The sequence below is a fragment of the Anas platyrhynchos genome, chromosome 1, assembly GCF_047663525.1.
Source record: "Anas platyrhynchos isolate ZD024472 breed Pekin duck chromosome 1, IASCAAS_PekinDuck_T2T, whole genome shotgun sequence".
Taxonomy (NCBI): domain Eukaryota; kingdom Metazoa; phylum Chordata; class Aves; order Anseriformes; family Anatidae; genus Anas; species Anas platyrhynchos.
In genome coordinates, this window is record NC_092587.1 from 45429988 (window position 1) to 45443200 (window position 13213).

Below are 13213 nucleotides of genomic sequence, written 5' to 3' on the forward strand. Positions count from 1 at the left end.
CACAACAGCCATGAAGTCAGCAGCCTTCTGATACTGACACCAGCTTAGATTGCCATCAGGAAGTTTTCAACTTTCTTACAGGTTGTTGATGAAGAACATCATTTCCTTGGGCCTCTAGTTAACAACGCCATGGAATTTCCTGTGAAGCTGAAGTGCTTAGTGGGTTTTTCAACCATCAAGAATAATAACATTAGTAAAAAGCAGAGAAAAAAATAGAGGTTGAAATGTATTTGGTGCATGTCTAGTTTTGATCTTCTGATTTGCTTTCCTACAAAAACAAAGTTGTATAATGTGTACCCAGATTATTCAGCAAACCAAACCAACGCGAAGTAGAGGCAATGATCAGATTACTTTTAAATCATATCGTGGCACCAAACCATAATACTCTTGGGCCAAAGAAATCATTGCTAGTATAGCCTCTGAGAGGGATGGAAGGAACTAAAGGTGCAGTTGATAGCACATCGTCAAAAGTAAACCAGGCAAAACTACTGAGGTTCCAGCAAAGGATGAATGTTTAACTTTGGAGGTGTAAGTCTATGCTAAAATAGCCAGTTTTTGAAAGTGTGCCTGTAAATCTCTAGCACTGAGCACAGAATTACTAACAAATACCCACAGGACTGTTCTCAGAAGTGATAATCTTAGAAACTCATGAGATCAAAGGCCATGCGTTCCACTTAGTTCACAAATTCCAGATTCAGGTCTTTTTAAGATTACATCATACCAAATAGAAATGCCCTGAACTGTTGCATAAAGCATCCACAGTAATACTGAATGAGATGTCTTCCCTTGACCCAGACCCATGGTGTCTGATGAAGAACTAGAAGGTCTTTTTAGTCTTCTGGATGTGTGAGAAAAATCTCAATAATTTTCTTCAGACAGGATTTTCTGTGAAGCTATTTTATTCGCGATTGCAATGGCGGGCATCCTGCAAGCAGGAACACACAGTAGGAGTTTATCATAATTAACTTTGATAATAAACTTAAGTAACTAACTTAACTAAGTTTATCATAATTTGCTATTACCCAACACCTCATTTCTCCTGTTTCCTCACTGGCTGAGTACTACAGGTTCACAACCTACTCGACGCACTTCTGTACCATATAGGTACAATTTAATTTGACCAACTGTCAATTTCTCCTTTTCCTTTTTTTTTTTTTTCCTAGAAGGAAGGAGGGCCTAGAAGGACTAGAGGGCCTGTGATTTTTTTCTTACTGATTTTGTACTGCTCATCCTGTTTTTCTTAGCTGTCCTCCTTATTTTGGGACAGTGTGACCATCCCCTTATCTGCTTAGCATACTCCTCACTGCTATACTGTTCAATCACTTTTGAAGATGCAAGGTTAGTGGAATTTTCCATTGCAAAAACACCTTCTATGGCAAAAACACAACTTTGTTTCTCACAGATATGAATCCAACTACTAAAAAAAAAAAAAAGTAAAATAAAAAATAAAAAGTGTGTATCTATTTTTCTTTTTATTCTGAAGACGGATTCAAACTGCAAAAAGTCACAGAAAAGATGTCTGTCACAATGGTGGTAGGAAATGCTGAACTGATTTCATGGTAGTCTGGATTTACCATTAGTGTGGGATCCTGAATTAGGCAGTGCTGTGAAGTGAATATAACTATACTGTCTTTTGATAGTAAGTTCCACAAAAAGGTGGAAAGATTTTGTTTAGCAGAAAGAAAAGACAAACATTATTAAAACACAGCCTGAATAGTTAACTTTTCTAGTAAGTGACAAGGTAGGCAGAATAGAAAACAAACAAACAAAAAAATAACAGCTCTTCCTTACCCGCTGTGCCTTTACAGGAAGGTCCTAGTTTTCACTTAGTCACTTTCTCAGCAGCAGTAAATGAAAAGTGTCCTCAGGTCCATAGGAAGTTCAGCTGGTCCTCCTTGACAGCTGTCTCTCTTTCCCTGACTGCAGGTTCAAGTCCTGCTCAAGCGCTGCAAGTGCTAGCTTCTTGTGGTGTTCCTGTGCCAGCCAGGCACTGTGGTCTTCAAAAGTGTCTCCCCTCAGCCTTTTATTTTACCACCTCTAGAGAAGGAATGATCTCTTCTTCCAAAAAATACGAGTATACACAATTACTTTTTGAACATACATGTACATACTTTACAACAGACAACACACAAAGACAGGAAAAAATAACTCCACCACAACCACCCACAATCCAAAATGAATCAGATTGGAAGCTGATTATTTTGTACATATTTTTGAGAGAGCTGATTAAATATCTTAGATAGACCAGCATTTCTGATAGGCCAGCATACCCATGGGTACTGAGAGAACTGGAGGAAGAGCTGACCAAGCTGTTTTCCATCATTTATCATCAGTACTGACTATCAGGAGAGGTCCCAGTTGACTGGTGGCTAGTAAATGTGAAGCCCATCTACAAGAAGTGCCGGAGGGTGGACCTTGGAAACTACAGGCCTGTCTGTCTGCCCTCAGTGCTGGGGAAGCTCATGGAGCAGGTTATCTTGAGTGTCATCGTGCGGCACTTGCAGGGCAACGAGGTGATCAGGACCAGTCAGAAGGGGTTTATGAAAGGCAGGTCGTGCTTGATGAACATGATCTCCTTCTATGACAAAGTGACACAATGGATGAGGGAAAGGCTGTGGATGTGGTCTACCTTGACTTCAGCAAAGCTTTTGACACCGTTTCCCACAGCATTGTCCTCAAGAAACTGGCTGCCCATGGCTTGGACTGGCATACACTTTGTTGGGATAAAACTGTAGGAAGGCTCTGCAGGAGGATCTGGATAGGCTGGACCGATGGGCTGAGGCCAACTGCATGAGGTTTAACAAGGCCAAGTGCCAGGTCATGCACCTGGGGCACAACAACCCCAAGCAGAGCTACAGGCTGGGAGATGAGTGGTTGGAAAGCTGCCTGGCAGAGAAGAACCTGGGAGTATTGGTTGATAGTCGGCTGAATATGAGCCAGCAGTATGCTCAGGTGGATAGGAAGGCCAACAGCATCCTGGCTTGTATAAGAAGCAGTGTGGCCAGCAGGTCTAGGGAAGTGATTGTCCCCCTGTACTCGGCTCTGGTGAGGCCACACCTTGAGTACTGTGTTCAGCTTTGGGCCCCTTACTACAGGAAGGACATCGAGGCCCTGGACTGTGTCCAGAGAAGGGCTATGAAACTGGTGAGGGGTCTGGAGAACAAGTCCTACGAGGAGCGGCTGAGGGAGTTAGGGTTGTTCAGCCTGGAGAAAAGGAGGCTGAGGGGCAACCTTATCACTCTCCATAGGTACCTTAAAGAAGGCTGTAGCGAGGCAGGGATTGGTCTGTTCTCCCATGTGCCCAGTGATAGGATGAGGGGGAATGGGCTAAAGTTGCCCATAGGGGATTGGGTTGGATATTGGGAAGAACTTCTTTACTGAAAGGGTTGTTATGCATTGGAATGGGCTGCCCAGGGAAGTGGTTGAGTCACCATCCCTGGAGGTCTTTAAAAGATGTTTAGATGTAGAGCTTAGTGATATGGTTTAGTGGAGAACTTGTTACTGTTAGCTCAGAGGTTGGACTAGATGATCTTGGAAGTCTCTTTTAACCTAGATGATTCTGTGATTTTTAAAGAAAACACACGTTTTCTTTAAAAAAAAGTTCCTTACAAACCAACACAGGTGTGCAATTTCACTGTAATCATTGCTGTCATTTAAAAAGCTGTGAAAGTCAAGTCTTCTCTTTCTCCTTGCAAAGGAGATACAAAGCTTGATTTTAATACAGTGATGAGATCCACCAGATACTGATATTTCCTGTGGAGAAAATACCATTAATTTCCCAGCTGTCTGAGATGATCACATAAAACTGGTAATTGGCCATGTTACTGAATTCACCTTGATGCTTCTGGTGCATATGTGCTTACTTTGAAGCTCCATTCGTATTTATTTGGCTACATTTCAGAGACAAAAAGTCAACTAAAGTACTTCCTATCTAGACGTAAAATACCATATAGTTATAGTAGTGATGCACTTCCAAAAAGACTGATGTACATGCAGTCCCTTGTAAAGGATTTCTCAGCCCACTAGGATGCTATTTGATGTTACTATTTTATTTTGAGAAACAGCTTTTTCTGGCTTCTGTCTTCTATTCATTTCAAAGCAAGCAATACTCATGATAGTTCAGTAGAACCAAGGAGAGAAACCTCCTGTGTTTTGTATCTTCTTCCATACTTAGCTTATATTATATTTTCCTAAACATTTCTTTTTCTCTATCACTTCTAAATCCTATGGGCCTCCTCCTTAGTGTTTTCCATATTTGTCATGCTAAAATTATCTGCATTTGAACAGCTAACACCAGTATTGCTCTTTATAGATATCCTAACGAATTGGGAGCACTGTCTGTGGAAGAACAATACTGCCTCAATTTATGAGCAGTTAATCCTTGAAAGGCTGTATTTACAACAGACATGACTTGAAGCTCAGAGATTTTATACTATGATGAGTCAAAAAGTGTGCACATAGCCAATTTGATGTTTGACACCACTGGTTCATCTGTTGTAGCTGGTGTGAAATGATTGAAGTCTTACATGTGCAAATATGGTCAGTAGACAGGAGGCCTTTTCTTTACAAAAACAAACACAAAATAACCAAACAGCAAACAGCATCAGCAAGGTAGTCTATAAGGTGCAAATGATCTGTGAGAGGAGGCTAAAATCACAGTGTAATACAGAAAAATATATAGATATGCAGTCCAAGAGCCATAACCTGTTAATGAGAACATGGATAAGATGCAACTAAACTGAATCTCTAATAAAGTAAAGGGGCAGCATTTCTAGGCAGATACATTTCAAAGTGTTTTTGCTTTTATTTAAAAACTCTATAATCTTTTATATGAAAAGCAGATACTGTTAATGATACTATTGTGTCTAGATAACTAATCTGTCAATAAATACTAGAAAAGAAAAAAAATACAGCCAGAATGACACTTAATAAGCTAGTTGGTGTTATTAACAGACATAACAAAACCTTACGTACAAGGGGGCTGATAGTGAAAGGTTATTAGTTTTCATGTATTAGACACATTTTAGAAAATCTGTTTAGAAAAGAGATTTTCTGTCATCGGTGTTGGGGAGCAACAGGAGGGGGCTCCCTACCAGAACAAGGGAGCTGGAAGCTGAGGAGAGCGCTGGGGCAGGCAGGACAGGCAGCCAAATCACAGAAACACAGCGTTGTAGAATGGCTGAGGTTGGCAGGGCCCTCTGGAGGTTATCTGCTAAAACCCCCAGCTCAAGCAGGGCCACCCACAGCAGGCTGCCCAGGATCATGTCCCGACAGCTTTTGAAGATCTCCAAGGAGGGAGACTACCAAAGCTTCATGGCCAACCTATGCCAGTGCTCCTTCACCTGCACAGTAAGAAAGTGCTTCTTGACATCTAGACAGAACCTCCTGTACTCGAGGCTTTGGGGTAGGGAAAGGGAAAATGTTTCCAGAACCTGCTGGTTCCCCAAAATACTCTAGTGCATGCTCATATAGGTTGCTGAGTGACTTCCTAACAATTTTGTCTATTGGCACCAGATTCAGAAATATGAAATTTTCACATACATTTCAGTTTTTCTCAGTGTTTTGATTATTGGATTGTCCTGTATTTTCTTGCCTGCATCCCTTTGCAACACACCACAGTTATATTGATATCAGTTTTAACAGCCCATCTGATGGAGATGTTCACTGGAAACTGAGTTCAGAAGTTTCCCATGCTGTGTTTGTCATTCATAGAAACTGATGGGTTACCAGTATCATGGACCAAACTGGATGAGATTTCTCTGGATTTCTCATCCAGTTTGGTCAAAAAGAAAAAATGATATCAACATCAGGTCAAAAGAAAAATCTTGTTAATATCAACATTTATTAAACATAAAGGTCAAATAGTACTAAAAAGAACAAATTTGCTTAATGTTACCCATCTGAATACTCTGAAAATTGTTATGAAGGTGCTTCACTTTTCTTTGTTAGAGAAAGGAAACAAAAATACTTTATACATTTCAAAAGCCATGGCTACCCTGTGAACCCAATACATCTTCTTCATATTGTTTCTGTATTAGATTTTTCTTCTGTTTATTGAGTCCTTTCTTTTCAAGAATCATTTTTTTAAACATAACTTATTTCAAATCTACTCTTGAACTAAGCATCACAGGAGGCAGAACTATCAGGGTTCTTCATGTTTTTTCAGTCTGCTGGACAGACTACCTTTAATAAAAAAAATTGAAATAAATCTGAATGACAATGAAAGAGTTTGGCATGCTTTTGACATCTAGAACTTTCATTCTAAATCAGGATAACTAGTTTTCATAATGTGTAGATCAGCAACAAAATTGTATTCACTGTCATGCAGTCATAACTTAATTCCTGCCTGTAAACTCTCAGTTCCTAATACAAATCCTTTGCTTCAGAAGTGACCTGAAAGGCCGTAATTTCCATAGCTAATTATGGGGATTCTCTACTCCCTCTTTTATGATATAAGATTATAATTTCACTGCATCATTTAAGTATTTACAGTAATATTTTATACCCAACATATGCAGCAAAAGACCAAAGAGTAAACTGTTATATCCATGATGCCGTGTGTCTGCATCCCTTCTCTCTGCTACTGTGAGAAACCATGATCATATTCATGATGTGCTGGCTTTCTGCATTTGAAAAGACAGATACACAAACACTACTCTGGCTTTCAAATATAGACATTAATTTTTTTTCCCTGCTTTGAATTCAAATTGTATTTCAAATAAGCTGTGAGAAATAAATGGGTTCAGGCAAGATATTAAGATAAGAATTCTCTCATTTTTAAATTACTTTGTCACTCACTTCAAACTTAAGCTCAAAGCATTATGTTTCTGTCACACTTCCCTTGTTTCTCAGAAAGTAAGAATGTATATAAGCAGACAGGCAAAAATGGGAGACTGGCTTTCACCATGCAACTCTTGCATATTCTGGAGATGCTGTACAAAATACAAGGCCTTCTAAACTTCTGAATCTTCATATAAGTTTACCAGTTCAATGTTTTAGAAACAGTTACACTTCAATACAAAGGTGATATGCATATAATCCTGTTGAAAACTGAAGCTATTCCATAAATTTTTCTATTTCTTTGTGCCACTGTTGCCAATTGCTTTAAAATTCATAAGAGCAGTACATCATAACTATCTGCACAGGTAGCAGATTTATACATTTTTTTCTTTAAGGGTTAGCTTGAAAATCTTCACTAGTGCCACTGAGAGGTGATTGTGAAAGAGAAATTGAGTTCTTTACTTCTTAGTAGTTTAACAAAATTCAGAAAAATAACATGCCAGCGGTATTTCTTATTTTTTTATGAAAACAAGATTTATGTGATTATGCTTTCTGTGTCTGTATTGGTATATAAATGTACATGGTGCTTTTCTGTCTATGTCATTCTGTCAGTTCTATTCCAATAATACTTGTTTCGATTGTCCAATCTCAATCAACTTTACAGAAGCAGAGCAATCTAAACTATATTAAATTCCCAAGAGCTCAATGAAAAATGTAACCAGGTAGAGGAAAGAGACTATTTTAAACTTCCCCTGGGGGTGGAAAAATATACTGTGGCTTCAACCACTATGAAATATCAGATAACGTAGTAGAAAAGATAAATTAGGAGTAATATAACCAAGGAAATATGTTTCATTTGGAATTTGATAGCAAAATATCCAATTCTCAGTCTAATTTCTTCCCCTGCTATGAAATCTTAGGTGCAAATCTGACATTTTTGTGCAGTCAGGATATTAATAATGTCTCTATCTCTTTCTTTTGCCCTCCCTTGGTCATGGATTCTGTGATGTCTTGTAAGAACTGAACTCATGCTACAGTCTTGATACATTTTGGTTTAAAAACAAACACCTGTGAGAAGAAAATCCATTGAAAACTAAGTTTTATAAGTACTTTTACTCACAAAATTGTTTCTTCATGTTATGACAATCATTAGACGGATGTTGGTCAGAGAGTAAAAACACAGAAAAAAAAAAAAATAATACAAACCACTGTCCTGAATTGTGTTTAATGAATATTAGCAGTAATTCTTGCTCTTTTTTTTTTTTTTTTTTTTTTTTTTCAGATGAAGCAGATTGGTCATGATGGCTACAACCCCACCTCTGTAGCTGAATGGCTGGATTCCATTGAATTGGGTGACTATACCAAATCCTTTCTAATTAATGGCTATACATCGATGGACCTTGTGAAAAAAATCTGGGAGATTGAATTAATTAACGTAAGTTGGTCAATTTGTAGCAGTAGTTCCTCCAAAATACATTACAACACATGTCCTTACATAGCAAAGTGAAAGCACACAAGCAAATTTCATTACAAATATCATCATCAAGTACTGTTAATGATTACAGCTTTTATGGCTATACCTAGGCTCACCATACCCTTTGCTTCCATTTGCTTTTCCATTGTCTTTAGCATGGTATTCAATCAGTATGATTGTGTCTGACTTCAAGATGTTGAATGACATTTAAAAATATGTTTTTATAGCTTATAGCTACAAAGCGTAAGACATCACTTATAAAATGCTTAACAACAGTACTTCTTATAAAGATACTTAAAGTTTGCTTTTTCCACATGCTCTGGCTAAGTTAAACTTAAAAGAAAGAAACCTTAAATGTAGCCAAGTTATGCTGGGGGGAACAAAATATTTTTTAATCACTTTTGCTTGAAACTTTATTTACATGAATCAATTAAATTAGAGGCCCAAATATGGGCAAATATAAACTTTCATATGAACTGTACTGCATATTAATTTGGAATAAGATGAATTTTCTACTGTTACAGTGAAGACATTGACAGTACAACTCTACCATTGGAATATTCCTGCAAGTTTTGTATCTGAAACTGAGTTGTTTGGTTTTGTAAAAGATAATTATAGTTTTGGATCTGCTGTGACTTTTGAAATCAACTATATCATCATCTTATCTTATCTTTAAGGCAGTCCCTATATGGACAAAAGTTCAGTGTTGTATCTTACCAGCTCTTTACAGACAAAAAGCTGTGCTTTTCTTTTCTGTAAAGGAAGGAAGATTCCTGCATCTCTGCCTCTAATTAGTGCCTAGTTCCCAGAACAGTGAAAAGGGCTACCAGTAGCCATAGGCAATCAAGCATAAGATAGAGCAGCTGATATAGCTTTAAAGTGGGGAACAGTTCCCACTTCCCTTCAAGCTAGACAAATGGAAAATATAAAGATGGTGCAAAGCCATATTCCAGCAAAGTAGCTGGTGTACAAGGCACAAACATGTATATCCTGAGACTAGTGTTTAAAAGAGCTATTTCATATTGACTGAAAGACAAAGCTATTACTTGTTAAATTTCTTTTCTTACCATCACACTGCAGTTAATTTTAGCTAGCATGAAAATGTAGAATTAAGAGTAAGGATCAAAGTCAACCTTACGTGTTCAGTCTGTTGAATTCAATGTATGTCGTAGGTGTATAAAGGAAGTTAGGATATGATTGATTTTATGGGTGTCTGCTGTTAAGCTATTTATAACTGTAATTCTTTTTTCTGTAAGTGGCTGAAATTTTATTAATAAATGGGGATCCTTTGCTCTACAACCTTACATAAGTGAAAAACCAGCACCGAGTTGAAAAAAATGGAAGTCTCTGCTCACATTACCTTTTGTAACTTAATTTTGCATCCCAACCATTTTGCCATTATCAATTCAGAAACAAATTACCCTTTAGCTCCCCCAAGTGGATCATTAAATCCTCATTAAAGGCTTGTGGTTTAATTCCAAACTTACTTAAACTGATGAAATGGGAAGTACCTGCACTGAAGTTAACAGGAATACACTTCTGTAAAATTACTATAAACCAAACCAGTACATACCCCTCTAATTTCAAGGCTTAACAACATGTTCTCATTTAAGGCCTGTGCTTTTTGGGAAAACATTCCTTTTTGCTATGGTTTGCCAGGAGCAGCTGTTAAACAGTTGCTAAAATATTTGTATAGTTATAGATACCCAAACAGTATATATTTTTCCCACCTGATATAATATCGTATTATGTTGTTCAAGAGCAGAGTAAGTAAATCATTTCCACATTCTCAGAATTTTCTCTTTAGTCTAGTCAATGTATATTTCCTTTTTTTTTTTCTTTTTTTTTCTTTCTTTTTTTTTTTTTTTTCTGATTTTTCCCAGCAATCATTAGTATCTAATCATAAAGAAATAATTGTTTCCTAAGAAAATCTGTAGCTCAGGGAAGTATTTATTGTTATTTTGCTGTTTGGATGGAGTGGAATCTTTCAGAAAAGGATAAAACATTGGTCTGAGGTGCTGTGAAGTCTGACAGAACAAGACGCTTATCTCTGACCTGTAGTCCTGCTGTCTGAAATCCATTTCAAAGGCTCCACCTCCCCATTCAGACCAGGGCAAATAAGACCTTATTACAGAAAGTTTTTCATGAAGGAATCCATACGCATCAAAGACACTAACACTGGAATTATGACTTCTGTATTTAGTAGTTCAGAATCCACGCACTTGGAAAATAACAGAAAATCCCAACCCAACATCCTGAAAAGAGTTCAAAGTACCTGTGGTTTGGTGATTCTTAGTGCTTCAGTTGTAGATTGAGCAAGAAGTTTCATTTGTATCTACTCCAAGTACTCAATAGAAACATAACAAAAGGGTTACAGATATGATAAAGTTTCCATTTTAGCCATCAGTTAAACAGTTACAGCCACTAAATTTGACAGGAAAGCCATTCTTGCTTCCTATTTCTTAATCGCTACTTCTTTCCATTATGCTACTGGGAAACCATCCATGGCTTATGGAGTGGTAGAAACAGATTTGAGGGTAGATATATTTTATTAAGTAAAGTAGCATAGCTGAAAGGGTATGGACAAGAAGACAACATTTGCTTTTGCACAAGCCCTTGTTTCCATTCTAAAAAATGAAAATTCTTTACTATATTCTTTCTACACTTTTTGTCATCATCAACTCATATGCTGGTGGATGAATTTCGTGAGGTCTTAGATTTTTTTCCTATGGTAATAACAAGGTCATTCTTTATCATAATGGCATCTAATATGCCATTGTGAGTTTTACTGATGACATGTCTCTGAACTTCCATGTGTGATGCTGACCAAGGTGTTCTATTTCTATTTCAATGCATAAATCTATTAAATTAAGTTATTAAAGCAAACAGTCCATTTTGGGGGAAGAAAAAAATAAAAAAGCAGAGAGCATATTCTGAAAGTCTCCTTGCAGCTGAATGAAGCTAGCTTCCATAAATTCCTTGGATAAACTATAACAGGTGGCAAGAGATAGGATCATGCAGAGGATGATTCAAAGTGGTTAATTTATGGCTAATTATCTGGATTGCTTCCTAGAGGAATTTGTTTCTCCCTATTGACATGTAGAGATGCTAAGAAGATTAGCTTTAGTACATTAAAGTTAATCTTTGTATGTAAGTCCTTACTCCCTTAGGAAACTGGGATGATCAGAGCTTTAAATATTCCTAAAAATAACATCTTTTACTTTTATTTCTGACACTGTTTTACTATCCTTGGAAGTTAGCATCTAGTCAAGCACATTTGGAAAAAGTCAGAGGAAAATGCCAAGCACATGAGAAAAGAATTCCAAGACACCTGTGGTAAAGGCCATCTTCCTTCAGTTTATCTGGTCTTCCATCTACCTTACTGGCAGAAACAAATTTAATATGCAGCTTTCTGCATCAAATTCATGTCAGCTCTAATTTATGTGCTAGTCTCTTTTGGACTTTTATGTATACATACATATAATGTTTGTTATTTCAAGCACAATCAAGCAGCAATTACTTAAAGTAATTGTATCAGAAAAGTCATTTAAAAAGTAATTAATTTGTGTTATCTTTCATCAGCCTTTCCAGTCCTTTTTCAACAAGCCAGACTTTGGAATTTAGATTCTGTTTCACTAATTAATTTCTCATTTAGATCCAGAATTTTCCCAAATTCATTGCCTAATTTCTCAGGTGTATGCTTCTTATGACACATTGGTGTAATTACACAGAATCAGAGAATGGTCAAGGTTAGAAGGGACTTCTGAATATCATCTAGTCCAACCTCCCTGCCAAGCAGGATCACCTAGAGCACATTTTGCAGGATGGCATCCATGTGGGTTTTAAATATCTCCAGAGAAGGAAAATTCACAACCTCTCTGGGCAACCTGTTCCAGTGCTCTGTCACCTTCACAGTAAAGTGTCCTCTCTCATTCCAATGGAACTTCCTGTGCTTCAGTTTGTGCCCGTTGAAGCACAATTGCCTTGTCCTTAGATTTTAAGTATTCAGGATATGCCTTTTCCCAGAACTGGCTTTTCCAACACTTCTGTTTTTATCTCCCAGATTCCTTGGCTCAGTAGAAAGGTCAAATTCTATCCTCAGATTCAGATGCCATCTATTCAATACTGTAGCTATGTGTAACATTTCTGAAAAATGTCTAATCTGCTAAAAGAAGTCCACTATGTTCTGAAATCCCATAACCCATCTAAAATATGTACCTTGCTTTAAAGTATAAATGCTCTTCTACATGACTAATCATATTATTCTTGTCTGTTATTCTGGATTACTTACGTAACCCTCCCCCTCTGGGATTCACTCTGTTCAGAGAACTTTTACCAAAAAGATTCTTCATGCAAGATATAAACAAGTTAAAAGTACAAAGTGAGTTATTTATTATCTAATACACACAATACATTGCAGGACTAATGAACTAAGCATTAAATCAACCCCACCACCACCAAATGAGTCACTCAGTCTACTGGGCAAATAGTCATCAGTCAGGTAGGGAACGCTGGCCTGTGCTGCTCTGTGGAACAGGATAATCTATGATGTTGCTGAATCGCTGTCTTACAATTCCCTTTTTTCCTTTGGATTTTATGCATTTTCATTTGAGTGTTGTTATTCTTGAATCCTCAAGGTGCTGGTTTCCCCAGCCTCAACAATCCTACGTATGTCTGCAATTTCACCTTTCTTATCTTGTGTGCTTCTAGCCTATGTACTCTCTCACGGCTCCTTCTCACACCCTAGCACTTTTCTCAAAAGAAAACTGAGAATGGTTACACAGCTGTGCTATACTGAAAGTAGGCCTCGAATCACAGATAGATGAACTCCTGGGAGGGAGGTTGCATGTAAGTGGCCTGGTTTACATTTCTTCTCAAGTAGTTCATCCTGCATTGTGAGCCTCTTCTATTTTTTTTTTACAATGATCTTTCACATGGGTAATTCAGTCTTTTCTTTAA

At 37.4% G+C, this 13213-nt stretch overlaps 1 protein-coding gene across 8 annotated transcripts in view; it reads left to right on the forward strand.

The window, feature by feature from the left end:
- The window catches only part of ANKS1B (ankyrin repeat and sterile alpha motif domain containing 1B), a 439567-nt gene that overhangs the window by 271554 nt on the left and 154800 nt on the right, over positions 1-13213 (forward strand). For all 8 annotated transcript variants that reach the window (XM_038180703.2, XM_038180699.2, XM_038180684.2 and 5 more), the window contains one exon: positions 8063-8215. In XM_038180703.2, the coding sequence (XP_038036631.1) occupies positions 8063-8215 (153 nt within the window). The remainder of the gene's footprint in view (positions 1-8062; positions 8216-13213) is intronic.